Genomic DNA, 18,635 nt, shown 5'->3' on the forward strand with positions numbered 1-18,635 from the left:
AGTTCAAGGTCAGCCTGGGTTATGTGAGCCCTGCTTCAAAGAACCAAACAAAACCAAAAAAAAGAAAGAAAAAGAAAAGATCTCCACATCCAACAGTGAAAATTCAACTACATAAAAAGCATGAGGGCTACTAATCTTTCGGAGGTAAGATAGATGGAAGTCAGAATACCCTCACCACAAGTACATGAGCATTATCTGAAGCAGCATCCTTTCTTCCAAGTAAATACTTACACCACTCTATTGTTTGAGAGGGTTTACAGAAAACAGTACACATCCTAGTGGTATTACAAATCCATACAAAACTCTGAGAAAGTCAGGAACATTATGCCCCATAAAACCTTTAATGACCTTTGGCCTGTCCCCAGGAATTTACTCAGCACAAAGAAAAGGATGCACACAAAGGACACTTAAGCTGGAGTGATGGCCCACACTGGAGGATCAGGAGTCCACAATAACCAACGGCTTTGGAGTCAGTTTGATGCAAGCCTGGGATATCCGAGACCCTGTCTCAAACACCCAAAAGGAATAAATTATTATAAAATACCATTTATTCAGTGCCAATTACAACGATAAAATCTGGAACATTATTTTTCCACACAGAATTAGGAAAGAAACGTAATGAATCTAGGTATACTTAAACCTAAAATGTTACATTATTAAATATAATTATTTTATTTTATATCACTGCCACATATGAAATACTTGTGCTAGTTCAAATGCTAAACTGAAGTAGTAGATTATAAAGTCAAAGCCTACAACTTTAAGCTTCAAGGCATTCTTTCACTTTTGTTCTTCTAAATGTGGTACAATACTCACACAGTGGCAAAGCCCAACCCTGTTAATGTCACGGTTTTTAGTCACTTATCATATAGGGTTAAATTATTTAAATGTTTTCATACTGTCTGTATGTGCTTGGTCTCACCTTGCTGTCATTAAAAAGATCTGAATTCTACAGCACATCTCGATTCAAAGATCTGTGCGACTTAGCTCAGCTGTACATTACCTCCTTAAAATGGGCAGAGGTGACCGCAGCAGTGAGGTAACTACAGCCCATATATCTACTATAACCCTAGCACTAGAGAGGCCCAAGCCGGAGACTGGCCCAGCCTGAGGCCAGCCTTCCTTACAGAGTAAGTTCCCAGCAAGCAGGGATAGCCAGTGAGACCCAGAGGAAGAAGAGAGAAGGGGAGAAGAAAGGAGAGAGGGAGAGGAGGAGGAGGAGGAGGAGGAAGAAGAGAAGAAATAATCATGCTATTTTCAGAACTACAAATACTTTAAATAGTTCAGAGTGCACACTGCTCTTCCAGAGGCCTACACTTGACTCCCAGCACCTACATGCACCAGTCAACAGCCACATCCAGTGGCTCACCCACTTGTAACTCCAGCTTCAGGGGATCTAACACCCTCTTCTGGCCTCTTGCTGTGCAAATACCCACACACATAATTAAAAATAAATCTTACAAAAGATTTATTGTTATTTTGTGTGTACAAGTGTTTGCCTGTGTGTATGTTAGTGCACCATGTGCATGCAGTACCCACAGAAGTCAGAAGTGGCAAATGCCCTGGAACTGGAATTACATACGGTTGTCAGCTATCGTGTGAGTGCCGGAAACTGACCACGTGGGGACTGGGAACTGAACCTGGGTCCTCTGAAAGAGCAGCAAGGGCTCCTAACCTGTGAGACATCTGTCTAGCCCCAATGAAAACAAATCTTAAAAACAAAACAACTACACACACACTTTCCACCACCTTACTGCCTCTGTCTCAGTGCGGGGATTTCAACAGTGCTTCCACACCTGACTGAAGAGACTCATCTGAAATCTTGTGGGTCAAATTAGTTCAGAATTTATTAGAAATTCAAAATCCCATGAAAACCAAGTGATAACGATCACAGAAAAAGGCAGGTACCACAGACAAAACCAGGTCAGCCAGGGCTATGTAGTGAGTGAGATCCTATCTCAAAACTAAGAAGGGTAAAGAAAAGTCATGTGCACTGTTATCAAACCTTGGCTTCTACAGGCACTACACAAGAGTAAGGTAGAGTCCTCTGTGCATTCAGGACTCTGAAATTAAAAGTTTAATTCCCCCACATTTGAACCTATGATGGACTTCTATTTCCAGTCTTCCCACCTCAGCCACATCTACTCAAGGACATAATATATTCACTGTGATTCCTGTAGAAAGCATATTTTGGCTAAAATTGTCTCCAATCAAAAAGGAGATGCTGGGGCTGGAGAGGTGGGGCAGTTTGTCCCCTCCACTCTTCCTTGACAAGGTCTTGCCATTGAATTCAAGATACTTTTGTCGACACCTCTTGAGTTCTAGAATTTTTATCAGTAGCTTTTAAATTTTATTAAGGAGAAAAACCACAGAGAAAATTCTTATGATCTCAAAAATAAACAAATAAATAAAATAACACATAAAACTGAAAAATACACAATGTTCATAATTGGCAGTTTACCCATGAAGGCCATGGACACACAGCAGTGGCTCTGTACTGGGGGCCCAGGGCTTCTGATGATCCCTGCTGTTTGTGTCCAGTGCTGGGGGCCTGGCATCTGGCACCCTCCCCTTCAAGAGCATGTGTGAACCAAGAATGAAGGGCTGGGAGAAGGCTGCCCCTAACTACTTTTTCTTAACAACCTCAGAAGTGCTCATTTCTTCTAGTTTCTAATGCTGGTGTGAAGGAAAAGAAGGGAATCAGAGTTCTTTCTTTACCCCTGAGTGAGTGATCTGGCCAAGTTTCCAAACTTCCCTAGGTCCCAATTTTCCCAATAGTGGAAAGAGTTCAGCGGCTCAATAATCATTCCTTTACTGAACAAAGTACACTTAAAGTTCGATTCTCATACCAGGCTGTGGTGGCGACCACCTTCAATCCCAGCACTCGGGAGGCAGAGGCAGGCAACTCTCTGTAAGCTCAAGGCTAGCCTGGTCTACAGATAAAGTCCCAAGACAGCCAGGGCTACACAAAGAAACTCTGTCTTGAACCACCACCACCCCCCATTAAAAAAGGAGGAGGAGGAAAGAGGAGGAGAAGGAGGAGGAGGAGGAAGAAGAAGAAGACGATGACGACAAAGAAAGAAACAGAAGCAGGCGGCAGATCTCTGAGTTCAAGGCCAGCCTGATCTACACACAGAGAGTTCCAAGCTGGCCAGAGAAACAATGAGAGCAGTCTTAAAGTTAGACCCTCCTTTCAGTACAGGTCATGTTATTAACCTGAACTTTGCTTCTGTGTCTCCTTATCTGAGTCATGCAGCTTAGTCTCTCTACAAATACAACACAGGATTTCATGGAGTACACACAAACACTATAAGGTTAAGACTTGTTGGTCCTAACCTGAAATTGGGTTAGCTTTTCTTGGTCCATTCTCTACTACTGAAAGAAATAAAATCAAATTTCACATATAAACCCATTTCCTGGTTCAGACTTGAATCTCACGGTGTCACCTCGAACTCTTTTTCCTCTGCAGAGCAGTGAGGTGACTTTCTGTGGCAGACTCTTCAGTCCAGAGCAGCATGGCACACAAGTCTTCTAGTATTTTTTGGCTTGTGAACATTTAGGATCCATGTAAACAATGGCACTGTGGCCTGTAGACCTAATTCTAGCCCCACACATCCTGTTGGCAAAGTCAATGTACATCAGTGAGCTTCAGTTACATTTTAAAATTTCAAATCCTGAGAGGCGCTACAAACTTTATTTCATATCAGCTTTATCAAGTTGTACCTAAGCTGGAAATAGCTACACTGTTTCCCATTCCCAAGAATCATTTATTATAAATGTACTGTCTTTGCTTGTAGAGACATTATGGGCCAGGAGTCCCAGGTTTAAAGTTAATCCAAAAGCTGAGAACCTAAGTTAGAAAGTAATTTCTATAAAGCAAATATACTGAGAGACCCAGTTCACTTGACAACTACTGCCCAAGAGAAAGATGTTAATCCACATGCTCTTGTGTACCCCTGAAACAGCCAAAGGACAAGACTCAGTGTGCGCCGTTCTCTGAAGATACCAATTTCAGCTGGAGAAGAAATCACCTATTCTTTGAGAAAAATATACTGAAATTACTGACAGCTTTATGCCAATAGGGAAAAGACAACTTTACTTAAAGTAGTTGAGAAGTAGAGGTTTTAAAGCCTTAGCCAGGGTTCAGTGGTTCAGAGCACTTGTTGCTCTTCCAAGTCTGGATCCCAGAACCCAAGTTAGGAGGCTCACAACCACCTTTAATTCTAGCTTCAGGGAATCCAATGCCCCTTCTGGTTCTGTGTGAACGGCCACATACATGATGCCTGTACACACAAATATTTTACTCTAGAATGCGTTTGTCAATATGTAGCAAGGCCTTTAACAAAGACTGTCATTAGAGTAATATTGAAAAGAATGTGTGCAACAACTCAACCACAGTAGTAAAGTACTTTTGATAGAGAACTATTGGATTAATTTTATTTTTCTAGACTGAAGATCAGATGTCTACCCACAAAAGATTGTAGCCCACAGGCCAAATCCAGCCCATTGCTTGTTTTAGGGTTCACTTCTAAATGATTGGGGAAAACATGAAAAGAGTATTTTTAACATGTGGAATGGTATGAAATCAAATTTCAGAGTCTAAAAATAAAGCTATAGTGGTGCACAACCACACTCATTTACTCGTCTAGCATCTCTGCTTGCTTCCACACCCTGCAGCAGAGGGGGAGCGGAGGCGGCCTATGTGAAACACTCTGTATCTCTGTACCGCTGCCCAGGGCGCGGAGGGTTACAGTGAGCAAGTCTGAAGTTGAGAATGCTTCAAACGGCACCAATACTGCCACTCTGCTCCACCTCCCCTTTTCCTCTCGCACAAACACACTAGTAAGTTCAGATGCACCATAGAAAGAAAAAAGGATTCTGAATGCCATGCTTTTAATATACATCAAAATATCAGTACTTGTGTTGTTATTACGTTAGATGATGAAGTACTGTGTTTACTATGTAATGACACTGTAGATAACTAAAAAACTACAACGTATTCTTTATGCACTTGCAGACTAAACACGCCACCTATTTCCAAAGTTTCCATGTGGTTTACTGTTATCCAAGCAAGCAATGTCATTTACTGCTAGAGAGTTGATTAAGTCATGTTTGATTGCAGCAGCCAAACAAGACTGTCCAGAGATGACAGACTGCTATCCTTTCCGTGAGAACAGTTGCTCAGAGTTGAAGACAGAAGGAACAACCTAAACACTAGATGGGTCTCTGTGAGTTCAAGGCCAATCTGGTCTATATATCAAGTTCCAGACCAGCCAGGGCTACGTAGCAGGACCCTGCCTCAAAAGAAAATTATAATAACAGTAACAGACAGACTAATGAATTCTAGGACTTTCCTCCGTTCTTGCTGAATTTACTACCAACAGTGCTCAGTCAGCTGCCTGTCAAGTTTCAAGTACCCGGAGAACTGAGACAACACTCAATCAGTGCAATTGCCAGTGGACTCTGATGGGGGGGGGGGTGTCTGAGTGGACAAAGAAGGGGCAAACACACAAAGCCACGGGCAGTTAGCACTGAATTCCTCATCAACAGGTACCTTGTGGGAAACACATTAAGTCTAACAGTGCCAATGAGGAATTTAATTTAGTCCTGTGAACTTGGCCATCACCGTGTCCGGGAATTTTGTCAGAAATAAGAGTCAGTATTCATCTGGGAACGTAGCTCCATTGGTAGAACACTTTGCCTAGCATGCATGAAACCCTGGGTCTGACCCTCAGCACCAAGGTGCAGTGGCACACACCTGTAATCTCAGCACTTAGAAAGAGGCAGGAGAATCAGGAAGTTCAAGATCATCCTCTGTGGGTTTGAGGATGAACAAAAAGAACAAAATTAGACCGCAGTGTCAACAGAGAAAGGACAGAGAGAGGGAGAGAGGGAGGGAGGGAGGGAGGGAGGGAGGGAGGGAGGGAGGGAGGGAGAATGAAATGAGTATTCTGATGTGCCCTTTAAAAGTTCAGTGCCTTGGGCTGAGAGATGGCTCAGCCACTAAGGGCTAGGCTCACAACCAAAATACAAGTTCAGTGGCTCAAGAGTTTTACTAAATTTCCTGAGCATGGGGATGAAACGGACTTTCTTCTTCTCGACAAGAACTACCCTTTAACCACTGCTGTTGAACGCTGGTTTTTGAAATTAGCTTTGGGAAGAGCAGATTCTATTCTTAAAGGAGTTCAACCTAAAATTATAAGGCAAAACAGCCTATTTTGGAGACGCTTATACTCTGGTAAATGCATCTCAACAACTGGCATTATGACTGCATCTCTAGCAACGTCAAACTGTTTTTATACACTCTCCTGTGGTCAAAAGGAAGTAAGTCCTCATTTCCACATAAATTTGCAATGCACATCCAGTTCCAAATTCCAACTACAATTCCTGAATCATCCTTCAGCTCCTAATACATGCACAAAATCCATTTAACTGCAAATTAAAGCTTCTCCCAGCCTTCCAGCAGAAATGGTCAGTGTGAGACAAGAGCATGCTAAGAAGCACAGTGGGAAAACCTAGACTTTTTCTGAAGAATAAGTGCACTCAATGAGCTCACACGCTCATGTGGCAATGTCTATCTGCATTTTGCTGCTCTAAGGTGAGCCCGGGCCCTCACCAATGCAAGGTAAATACTCTACCACTGAGCTACATCCCTAACCAAAGACATTTTTCCAAGGATCAGGTGTGTAAAATGGTTTTTCACATCATCACTAATGGGCAAATACTTACAACAAATTTTGAAGGTAATAGTAACCATTGAACCTGAATAGGCAAAATAACCCAATTCTTACAAAAATTCCTCCAAAAAAAACAGCCTCTTACAAAAAGCTATACATAATTTTATTGCATTTGGAATTGTATTGCTAAAAAGGTTTGTAGAAACTTGTATTCTCTTATAATACTTACGTATGAGTTGTACAGTAATGCTCTTCATCTTATGTCTTGGCACAAGAAGTCTCAACTATATTATCTTGTCCTTTAGGAAAAGTGTTCTAAAAATTTTAGTTTGTTTATTTTGAGACACAGTCTGTACATATGTAACGCTGACTGTCCCAGAACTCACTATGTAGATCAGGCTGGCTTCAAACTCACCGAGACCTGCTTGCCTCTGCCTCAGAAATGCTAGGATTAAAGGTGTGTGGTAGCATGTTAAACACTTACATTTGTTTTGAGGTGAGTCACGCTATGTTGCCCTGGCACACAAATGCCTGAGCTTAAGTGATCCTTCTGCCTCAGCCTCCAAAGTATTACACACCTCATAAACCACACCCAGCTTAGATCAATGGTTCTTAACTGGTACAGACCAGAACTGTTTGATATGCATATTAAAATATCACAGATTCTCAGGTCTACTAAAACCTGTCATGCCAAAATCTTAGCAAGTCGCAAGAAAAGAGATTCTGATGCAGTCTTCCTTGGCATCACTTCATATCTCAATATGCATTTAAAAAGTTAACTTCATTGTTTGTGATTATACAAAATTAACTTTTTAAAAGCCTGGTAAAGGTTAGAGAGAGGGTTCGAGGCTTAAAAGCACTATCTTCCAGAACACCCAGGTTCAACTCCTAGCATCCACATGGCAGTTAACCATCTGTAATTCTAGTTCCAAGGGATCTAAAGCCCTTTCAGTCTCCAAGTATAACAGGCACGCATGTGATATTCAGGCATACAAGCAGGCAAAATACACATATACATAAAATTAAATAATAAAAAATAAAAGTGTGATTAAAAATGCCAAGCTACTAAGAAACTAGGTTAGAAATTTACTTTTATTTTACTACAAGAGTAGGTTTTAAGCAACACTGCATATTCTTCACAATTCAAATAAATCACACATGTACGTACATTCACACACAAATCAAGACTCCATTTGAGTTTAGGGACAGCCTGGTCCTAATGAAAGAATGAATGAATAAAAAAAATGGAGAGCTAGAGGACAGGATTAGACACGGGCTTCATATTGAGAAGCTCATCTGACTGGGATCATAAGGTAAGGATTTTGGAGAAAACTCTGGGAATAATGAAGGATCACTGATCCAATCTACTTATGTTGCTTGGTTAAAATCTACCAGGCAGCTGTGGTGAGCCATACCTGTAATCTCCAAAGTCTGAAGCAGGAGGATCTATGGGTTCAAAGCCAGCTGGCAAGCTGGAACTATATAAACCAAGACCTTGTCGACATCAAAAAAACAAACCCAAACCTAACCAAATCCCTGCTTACTAAGACTCACCTAGAACGGGAGGAAGATATCATTCTCAGTGATAAATACTGAACCAGTGAACCAGAATTTCTTGTTTGAATACTTAGCTAGTCCCAAGTGATTATACTGTCCCCTATTTTTCTCTTTAAAATGAGCCCCAAAGTCAGAAATGGTGGCAAATGCCTGAAAACCTCAACACTTGAGGTTGAGACAGAAAGGATGTCATGAGTTCAAGGACAGCCTGGACTATACTACACACTAACAGACCAACTCAGGAAAAAGAAAAGCTTGACTTCAAAACAAAGGCACCTTCCTGGGCTTTTGCAAGAGCTGAGCACCTTCCTTCCTCCTGTACCCAACCCCATGCCTGACACAACTCCTTCCATTCTTCATCCGAGGACCTTACTTTTCATAGACAGAGACGACGAGACTCCAAGTTGAACAGTCTGCAGAACACCTAGTCTTGCCCATTTTACAGATTTTGAAAAGTCTGAAGGACAGAAGTTATATGGTTTATCAAGACTAATCCAGGGGGTAGAAATTGAAAGAAAACTATTTTAGGGGCAAGAATTCAAATTCTTGGTTTTTTCCCAGTAAGATCAGTACTGAAGAAACATGAATTTAAGATATACTCATTTTCACTCTTTTTCCACTGACTATGGCTTCTCCCAGCTGCCCCTGCCCTCAGGAATTACCCCTTCTGTTGTTTGCACTGAGGACTTGTGCCTCTCAAAGCTCCTTACTTTGACATATGGTCTTGTACAGAAACACCTAGCTACACTCAAACTTTTGCTCTCTGTATTGCAGAACAGGATTGTTATCTTGTACATAGTAACAGCTACGGCAACATCTGCTGGACGCTTTGTATTGTAACTTCCCCTTTCCGACATCCTGTTTCCATCAGTCACTGAGAGTGTAACATATGGAATGATGGTTTCTAGAGGAATGATTAGAGCACATATAGCTTAGTAAGTCCTATCTGCTTATAAAGGTGTAAGCACAAACAACAGAAAAGCAAGAGATGAACGTAAGTGAATATGGCTAAGTTCTTCCAAGGCATAAAGTTCATTTATTTTCTCAGCATGTCTGGATATCATGAAAAGCATTATAGAAAGTTACAGTATCAAGAGAATATGAAAACAAAATTCAAAGTCCCTCAGTGTGAGGGCAATCATTAAATGTTACCGCCAATCAAAGATGGATGCAAAGAAAGTGATAAGGACGGAAAGAGAGGATATACAAGTTGAATTTTAAAGTCACATTTATTCACGTGTGTGTGTGTGTGTGTGTGCGCGCGCGCGCGCGCGCGCGCGCATGCGTGTGCACATGCACAAGTTGTGGCACATGTGTGGAGATCAGAAAACAACTCCTTCCACAACTTGAGTGCCTGGACTAAAGTCATGCTGTTAGACTTGGCAGCAAGCACTTCCTTTACCCACTGAGGCAGCTCACTGGCCCTCAAACAGGACTGAAGGGACTGGATGACGGCGAAGCTTCAGAACTGCTTTTTTCTCTAAGTAGATTTAGGTTTCTGAATACTTGTCTTCTAACCAACAGTCAAGCAGGGTGGGGCCTAGTCCAGGTCTCCATCTGCAGAGATTAGGAGGAGCCACAGATCATATGGAATTTGAAAGATTCTTGCCACAAGCAGACATCCTAAATGCTCACGCAAGGACATTAGACAAATGTCAAACTGTAGGTAGTATGTATTGTGTGTGTCGTAACTTCACCATCCTCAACTATTTTTATAGACTATGATCAGAGAAGACAAACTGAAATCTGCTTGTCTGTACACTAGGACTCAGCTCTGTAGCAAACCTGATCCCTAGCACTGGGGGAATAAAATGTTTTCTACTCAGATGAACCATCATTGCTTAATCTCATAAAATGTGAAAAACTTAAATGCAAAGCAGTTAGTATGTTTCTAAGTGGGAAAATAAGTTTGCTTTAAAAAATATTAAGAGATTTTTAAAGGGTCACATTTTTATTTATTGAGCCTCTTTCAGTTGTTACTGCTATCACCTAAAATAGTCTTTTGTTAAAAATACAAGTTATTCAAAAATATCAAAATTCAAAAGAAAAATCCATCTGTTATCAATATTCACTTTGTGGGGTATGGCAGTATAGGTCTGTAATCAATCGATCGATCGATCAATCAATTTTCACTTTGCAGGGCCTATTGGAATAGGCCTGTAATTGTAGCTTCTTAGAAGGCTGGGGAGACGAGACTGGAGGGTTCTAAGTTGAAGGCCAGTCTGGGCTACAGAGCGAGTATAGCCTGGGCTACAGAGCAAGCTCCTAACTCAAAAGAAGAGACAGGTAGGAGGGCAGCACACACTGAATCCCAGCCTGTTTCATTTCTGCCCGTCTAACAGCTCGGCTTGCCTGGTTTCAAGGGATTTCTTTTACTGATTCTTATCTTTGACTTTTTTTTTTCTTTCATTTTTCTCTGGGGAAAAAGTATTTGATGTTGTACACACACTACATTTCAAAAAGGGCAGTATTGTCATCTTTGTAAAAAATGCATATATAAAGCACCTCACATCATTTTTTGTTTGGTTCACAGAAGCATAACAATATTTACTGATAGCAAAAGAAACTGCCATTTTTCCTTTGCTCTGTCAATACATCAAAACCATCTACACTCTAAGTTAATGAAACTTCAAATTTCTTACTAGTATTTTCCATGTCACACTTAACGATTCTAAGAGCCAAAATTAGTCAGTTATATTAACTCTCAGTATTTGAAAATTATTTTTTCAAAATAAATCTTTCTACACCAACCTAAGACAGTTTATGATAATCAAAGTAAAAATTTCCTCAGGAATACTACCTTTGGCTTACTTAGAGCAAAGTTCCATCCATTCCCTCCCCCCCCCCCCCCACACACACTGTAACAACAAACAGGCTCCCAGTGTAAAAGAAGAGACACCTGGGAAAGAACCAGGTCCTCCACTTTATTATGCAGGCTCCGCCCTATTGCCACAACTCTCAGCTAGGAAATGCTGCTTTATGTCAAGTGTTTTAGATTTATCACCAGAATAATTTGTGGCTAGTAATCCTAATCATAAAGCATATCTACTAAAAGTAATTCTCCTACTACAGAAGTCATAAAACAAGTACCTTATTTTATGAAAAAGCTTTATCCTGGAGGAACAGAGATCCAAGCATCCCCTACTAAGCATTTGTAAATGTGCATCCTATCAAGGCTCGGTGATTCTGTCAGTGTCTCATGAAAGTAAAGCACACTTTACATGGGAGGACTTCCACACTGCAGCAGTGGGCAGCTCTGACCAACAGGGCAGCGATACGGCAGGTTTATCCCAGATGGCAGGTACTGTTTAGAACCACTACTTTAGCTTCCTAAGAAAGCGGGAGCATTTAAGTAAAAAGTTCACACCCATTTCTAAGGAATCTGCTGGTACTGAGAAAAGTCACCTTCAGGAAATGCTGATGTTGCAACCATAAAGGAGCCGGATATGAAGCTGGACAGAGAGTACAAAGGAGTTTATCTCAATACCCAACATGTATTCAAACACCGGAGGAAGATAACCAAAACGTCAACAAAGATGTCTCAGATGGCACAGAGCATCACTGTGGAATTTTTTTACCCCCAGAAAACATGTATGGCTTAGAATGCCACATTGGGCAGCTCACCACTGCCTGTGATGACATTTCCAGGGGATCTCACACCCTGTTCTGGCCTCCTTGGGCACCTGTGCACACACAACGTACCGTGTGTACATTCAGTCAGACACAAACAAAAAATAATAAACTGGCCGGGCGGTGGTGGAGCACGGTGGTGGCCCACCAGCACTTGGGAGGCAGAGCCAGGCGGATCTCTGTGAGTTCGAGGCCAGCCTGGGCTACCAAGTGAGTTCCAGGAAAGGCGCAAAGCTACTCAGAGAAACCCTGTCTCGAAAAACCTAAATAAATAAATAAATAAATAAATAAATAAATAAATAAAAGAATAATAAACTGAAGTCATTCCCTCCAAGAAGCTAACAATTTTCCTACTCTTCAGTTTGCTCATAATACATTTAATACAGTAAAGGTTAAAGTTCTGAGCCTTGAAAAATGCTTCAATGTTAAACTTAAAAAGAGCCAATCATACACAATCTCAAAACCATCTAAAGAATATCGAAGGTCTGAGAAGACAGCTCAGTGAGTGTGTTGGTTAGTGTTTTGTTTTGTCAACTTGGCCCAAGCTGGAGCCACCTGGGAAGAGGGAACCTGACCTGAGGAGTCGCTGTCATCAGATGGCCTGTAAACAAGTGTGTGGAACCATTTCTTGACTAGCCTAGGAGGGCCCAGCCCACTCCAGGCAGAGCCACCCCAGGAAAGGTGGTCCCGAGTGAAGAAGAGCGAACTGAGCAAACCAGGGAGCAAGCCAGTAAGGAGCATTCCTCCATGGCCTGTTTCCTTCAGCTCCTGCCTCCGGGTTCCTTCCCTGGCTTCCCTCAGTGATGGGCTATAACCTGCATACTAAAATAACCCTTTCTTCCCCCAAGCGGCTTTTGATCAGTATTTTATCACAGCAGTAGACAAGCAAAGAAGGGCAGGGGTAAAAGCACTAGTGTGTGCACAGCCTGGAAGCAGAGCGCAACCCCTGCGCGCACACGGGAGGACAGAACCAACTCCCCAAGTTGTCCTCTGACCTCCAACACAACACATGTGCCCCTCCCCACAAACGCTCACACACCTTTTTCACAAACACACGTTTGTGTACATGCTCTCTAACACACACACACACACACACACGTTTGTGTACATGCTCTCTAACACACACACACACACACACACACACACACACATATGCACACACAGGGAGAGTAAAAAAAAAAAGAAAATCATGCTTTGCCACAACTAGAAATCTTCAGTAGTGCATTGGTTTTACCTTTCTTTTTTCTTTTTCCTCATTTTCCAAAAACCAATGACCTGCACTGCAGGCAAGCGGGAAGAAAGGGGCGAAAGGGGGAAACATATCCTCCCTGGTTCAATCTCCCATGGTCTCCACGGGGAGTGTGGTCAGAGGCTTCCTGACCCCCCAGGCCCTATGGGTGCACAGCAGATGGAAGTTTGGCTCTTCGATGATATACTACAAATCCCCAAACTCAAACACTGCAGGATAATATTAAAATAAACCCTTTCTTCATTTATTAGTACTAACTAATAAATGAGATGCAGGTGACAGGAAAATCCAAATGGCTTCACTCCTAGTTTAGTGTTGACTCCATATTCCTAAGCTCTCTTGCCAAGCGCGAAGTTCCACCCAGTCAGTCATTTGTCTCATCCCTGAATCCTATCAGACAGCAAAGCAAGGCCATCTGAAAATATTTCAAACACTGCCGAATGTGCAAATTAGCTCAAAATGTACCTGGTCACATCAGTTCCTGTCTCCAAGTCACGATCTGGCTAATTCTGTTAGCATGAAAGGCAGAAAAGCATGGGCCTGAGTACCAGCCAGACATGGGCTGTGGAGCCCTGCAGCCTTGGGTCTGAATCGTGAACAACTCCCTGCTTTCTCTGAGGTCCATCCTTTCTCAGCTAAAAAGCAGCTGCTAACAGTGCAGAGAAGAAGAGCACAAACCCTGCCAACGACCACTACCTGTTCTTCTCCCCTCTAGGACTGAGAACTACCAGGACGGCAAACCACCGATCCATTGGAGCTCCTAGGGTCTCCTCTGGGCCCGCCGCAGCATACTACGCAGAGCAAGTACTCGATGCAAGCTTGATGAAGAACTGAAGGGCATCGGGTATATACATACTGAGCACATGACTACCTTCACTTCTCTAAATGGAAGTGATCACATGTAAAACACTCAAGCACAGTCTGTATTCACAGGCTCCACATCTCCAGCTCCAACCAACCTCAGTCTGAAAATACCGGGAACGAAGTTTCCATCTGGAGCCATGCACGGTGGCACAGAGAGGACTACAAATTAGAGATCAGCCTAGAACTACACAGCAAAGCAAGAACTGCATGTGCACTGAACACATACTCTTTTCTTCTTGTCATTATTTCTGAAACAATAGCGCACAATAGCTACTTTCATAGCACACCACTGTATGAGGCGTTATTAGTATGCCAGAGGTAACTTAAAGCACACGCCAGGTTGTACTTAAGTTAGATGCAAATATTACACCATTTTATACCAGAGACTGCACATTAAGATTATGCTATCCCAGGGGGTTACCAGACCCCTGAGGACATGAAGGGACAGCTGTAAAAGAGAGAGAGAGAGAGAGAGAGAGAGAGGGAGAGAGAGAGAGAGAGAGAGAGAGAGAAACTCCTCTGTGTTTATTTAGCATAAAAATTATTTTGAGACCTTGTTCTCTCATTTATCCCAAGCTGGCCTTGAACTTGTGGTTACATCTCTGAGGAGAACTGATCTTCCTGCCACTACTCATAAGTGCTAAGATTACAGGTATTATCTTACCAGGCCAGCTGATGGGGTGCAAGCAATCAAAGCCTAGGCTGTGAGCATACTAGGCAAGCCCTTTACCAACTAAGCTATACCCACAGCACTTATCTAGCCTATTAACTCATTTTTAACTCATACGTGCAATGCAAAGATATTGGTTAATACAAATACAATGTGTCTGAACTTTAAAAAGGTCTGAAAACCACAACTTGCTAAGGCAGGTGGTTGAAAGTGCTGCAGAAGGGAAATGGGAAGAGTCAGGCTAACTTCAGTGAATCTTCTCCACTTCCTCACCGCTCTTCCCTCCTCGGGCACTTCCAGTCTGGCCTCTCCCTCCCCATGTCACCTGCCAGCCAGAGCCTTCCTGCTGCCAGCTCCTTGCTGACCCGTGGCACTGTTCTGTCTTCCAGCACTTTACCACGTTCCTGCAGCATTTCTTCTCTTAAAAAAAAATGTATTTAGCTTGTTTTCAAACATGGTCTTACTATGTAACTAGGTGACTTCAAACAAGCAATCCTCCTGCCTCGATCTCCCAAGTGCTGCACCAGTACATTCCAGGGCACTTCTTTTCATGGTGATTTCTGCCTCTGAACATTCTCCAAAGATGCTAAGGTTCCTTAAGACTCTACTATGAGCAGCCTTCTGTTTGTATACCTTACACTCCGAGAAACCACATACAATGCAAGCCAAGAGTTCACACACTTCTCCTCCAGCCCCAAACTCTATCCTGGGTCCAGACTCCAGGGTCAAAGCCCGCAGTGTCTCACCCACCTGAAGGCACTGCCCCTCCTGCAGCTCTCCCAGCCAGTCTGCTGCACTCAGGACAGACCCAGTAGCAAGGCTCTCCATACAACAGCCTCCGTGTCTTGCCCAGAGTCCTCTGGTGGCTTCCCACTGCATTCAGAAACCCCCAACTCCTCAGTATGGACTACAGGCCGGATAGCAACCAGTTGTCACCAGCCTCTTCCATCTGGTCAGGCCCCCTGCTTGCTCTGCCCTCAACAACATTGAACAAGTTTTCTGATAAGCAACAAGCTTTTCCAGCTTCACACATGGGCTCCTTCTGCCTGGTGAACTCTTTCCCCCTTCCCCCTGTCTGGCTGACACTTTCTCATCCAGTATGTCTTAAATAAATGTCACCTCCTTGAACCAAATTCTTGGTGTCTTGATTCTTCTTAATCATTTCATTTGGAGCACCGATCATATGTATAATTATATATGTCCGCCTATTTACCATAGTTAACTCCAATTAACATCTGCAACCAACACAGAGATTATTTCTATTTGGTTCCCGAGCAAACAAGTCTGCAAAAAGATACCTGCCTCAACAATGGGTGTGCAATGGCATGTGACTGATACCTGCCCCATCAATGAGTGTGCAACGGCATGTGACCGCATGGCTGCCAGGTGTGCCCACAGAACTGTTAGGAACCTGCACCCTGCTTTCCTGTTACCCAGGGCTTTCCTATCCTCATCGTTTTTTTTTTTCACATTTGCTTTTTATTTTCCACATCTGAGGAGAGGGAAAAAAACAGATTATAATGAAACTAGACAGTTAAAAGTAATAACTCCATATCTTTTTTTTTTTTTTTTTTGGTTTTTTTTTTTGGTTTTTTTTTCGAGACAGGGTTTCTCTGTGTAGCTTTGCGCCTTTCCTGGAGCTCACTTGGTAGCCCAGGCTGGCCTCGAACTCACAGAGATCCGCCTGCCTCTGCCTCCCGAGTGCTGGGATTAAAGGCGTGCGCCACCACGCCCGGCATAACTCCATATCTTAATACCTGCGCACACACAACACGCATAAAAGACAGACATAATCATTCCTATAAAAATTTAATTGCTATAAAATAAAACTTTTAAATCAGATTAAGATATCACATATTAAAGTTAAAGCCAAAGGAAATAGATTGTTTTACTGTGAACATGGCAAATTAGCAATAGTTAAAGGTAGCAAGTCATTTGTGTAGCAAGATTTCTAACTGAATAGGCTAAATCCCATCATCCACTTCAGACTTGCGAAAGTATGTGGCTTTGAACTCAGGGCCTTCCACATACCAGGCAAACACCCATCTTTCAACATTTTTATTAGGATAACTAGTATTTTTCACCTTTATATAGAATTTAATTACTTGGGTTTATCAAAATCAATAAAAAAAAAATGAAATGTGGAAAACACCATGCCCATGTTTTTTTATCTGAAGTCCGCCCATGCCCATGACCTCACTCATCAGATCTACTACAGCAGTTAGCAGGGTCATCACAAGCAAAACCACCCCCAGCAATGTGGAAAACGTGGGCAGCTGCTGTCACTAGTAATGTCCACAAATCTTTTACTTAACAGCGAATGGACAACAAACTACACATCCTTCAGTCTGAAGGCTAAGCAAAAAAATCACATGATAATAGAAGATGACAGACTCTCTGAGTAATTTCTATCCTACTTAACACAAAAACACTTTTAAGTTGAAAGAGTACACCTGTAGGTCCAGTTCCTGGACACTGACGCAGAAGGATTCTAAGTTCAAGACTGTTCAAACTTAGAAACAATTTAAGTACCACGTGTGGCGACCTGCACCTGTAATCCAACATAGGGGAGACTGAGGTAGGAGGATAGCTGTGAATCCAAGGCCAACCTGGGCTACATAGCGAGCTCCAGTCGAGTCTGTACTACAGAGGAAGACCCTGTCTCAAAAGGAATGTAGTGAATATTCTGTCTCAAAGTAGAATAAAAAGCACTTGGGAGCCAGGGACAGTAGCTGAGGAAGGTTCACAAGTTCTAGGCCAGGCTGAGCCAGAGTCAGACCCTCTCTCAAAAAGCAGAACAAACAAACAAAAAAGCACTGGGCATGTAGTTCGGGGTAGAGCACTTTGTCCACTGTGCTCAATGCTTGGGTTCAAGCCTTAGTACCATGATAAATAGATGATGGATGGATGGATGGATGGATGGATGGATGGATGGAGGTAGGTAGATAAGATAGACATAGGACAGATAGACAGGTGAGGGCTGGAGAGACAGCTCAACAATCAGGAACATTGGCTGCTCTTCCGAAAGACCCAAGTTTGATTCCCATCAACACAAGTTGGCTCACAACCACCTGTAACTCCAGTTTTAGATCCAATGCCCTTTTCTGGCCTCCAAGGGCACCAGGCAAGCATGTGCTACAGAGACATACATGCAGGTAAACCCCCTATATGAATGGATGAATAAGTATCAGGTGTGGTGGTGCATGTCTATATTCCCATCACTTGAGACATAAAGTCAGGAGGATTAGTTCAAGAACATCCTCCGCTACACAGCTCAAGGTCCTACGTGAAAACAAACCGAGCAGGGAGGTAGAGATGGAAGGAATTCACAGAAGAAAATTTGTAGTTACTTGGGAAAGATAGCTTAGTGGTTAAAAGCACTCTCTGCTCTCCTAGGTTCAATTCTCAGCACCTACATGGTGACTAATAATTATCCAGAACTTGTATCCCAGATCTGACATCCATTTTGGCCTTCATGTACACTGTGTATAAGTGGGCACAAACATACATGCAGGCAAGACAATCATACACACGTTTTTTGGTTTTGTTTTTTTTGTTGTTGTTGTTGTTGTTGTTGTTGTTGTTTAAGTTATTCAACCAGGTGGTGGTGGTGGTGGTGGTGGTGGTGGTGGTGGTGGTGGTGGTGCACGCCTTTAATCCTAGCACCCAGGAGGCAGAGCCAGGCGGATCTCTGTGAGTTCGAGGCCAGCCTGGGCTACAGAGCGAGATACAGGAAGGCACCAAAACTACGTGGAGAAAGCCTGTCTTGAAAAAAAAAAAAGTTATTCAAAGACTAGAAAACAGTACCCCAGGGTGTTAAAAAACAAAAGTCCCCTACTCTACTTATTCATTTCAGCTCTTTTTCTTCTTAAAAAAAGAAATGCTCTAACTAAATATAATTACAAACTAAATATAATTGCTCTGGTTCAAAGAACCCAAAGGCCTTTGGGGATGTAAAGACAGGATGAGTTTTGTTTATTAATACTGT

The 18,635-nt window shown here is 42.5% G+C and overlaps 1 protein-coding gene across 3 annotated transcripts in view; it reads right to left on the reverse strand.

The window, feature by feature from the left end:
* Window positions 1-18,635, reverse strand: part of Gna13 (G protein subunit alpha 13) — a 40,883-nt gene that overhangs the window by 11,654 nt on the left and 10,594 nt on the right. The window contains exon 3 of one of the 3 annotated variants that reach the window (XM_037201322.1): window positions 9,445-9,791. The exons of the other annotated variants lie outside the window; for them this stretch is intronic. Coding sequence (XP_037057217.1) covers window positions 9,759-9,791 — 33 coding nt within the window. The 3' untranslated portion in view covers window positions 9,445-9,758. Of the gene's footprint in view, window positions 1-9,444; window positions 9,792-18,635 lie in introns of those variants that run through there. 3 annotated transcript variants of the gene reach the window in all.

The sequence above is a fragment of the Peromyscus leucopus genome, chromosome 8b, assembly GCF_004664715.2.
Source record: "Peromyscus leucopus breed LL Stock chromosome 8b, UCI_PerLeu_2.1, whole genome shotgun sequence".
Classification (NCBI taxonomy): domain Eukaryota; kingdom Metazoa; phylum Chordata; class Mammalia; order Rodentia; family Cricetidae; genus Peromyscus; species Peromyscus leucopus.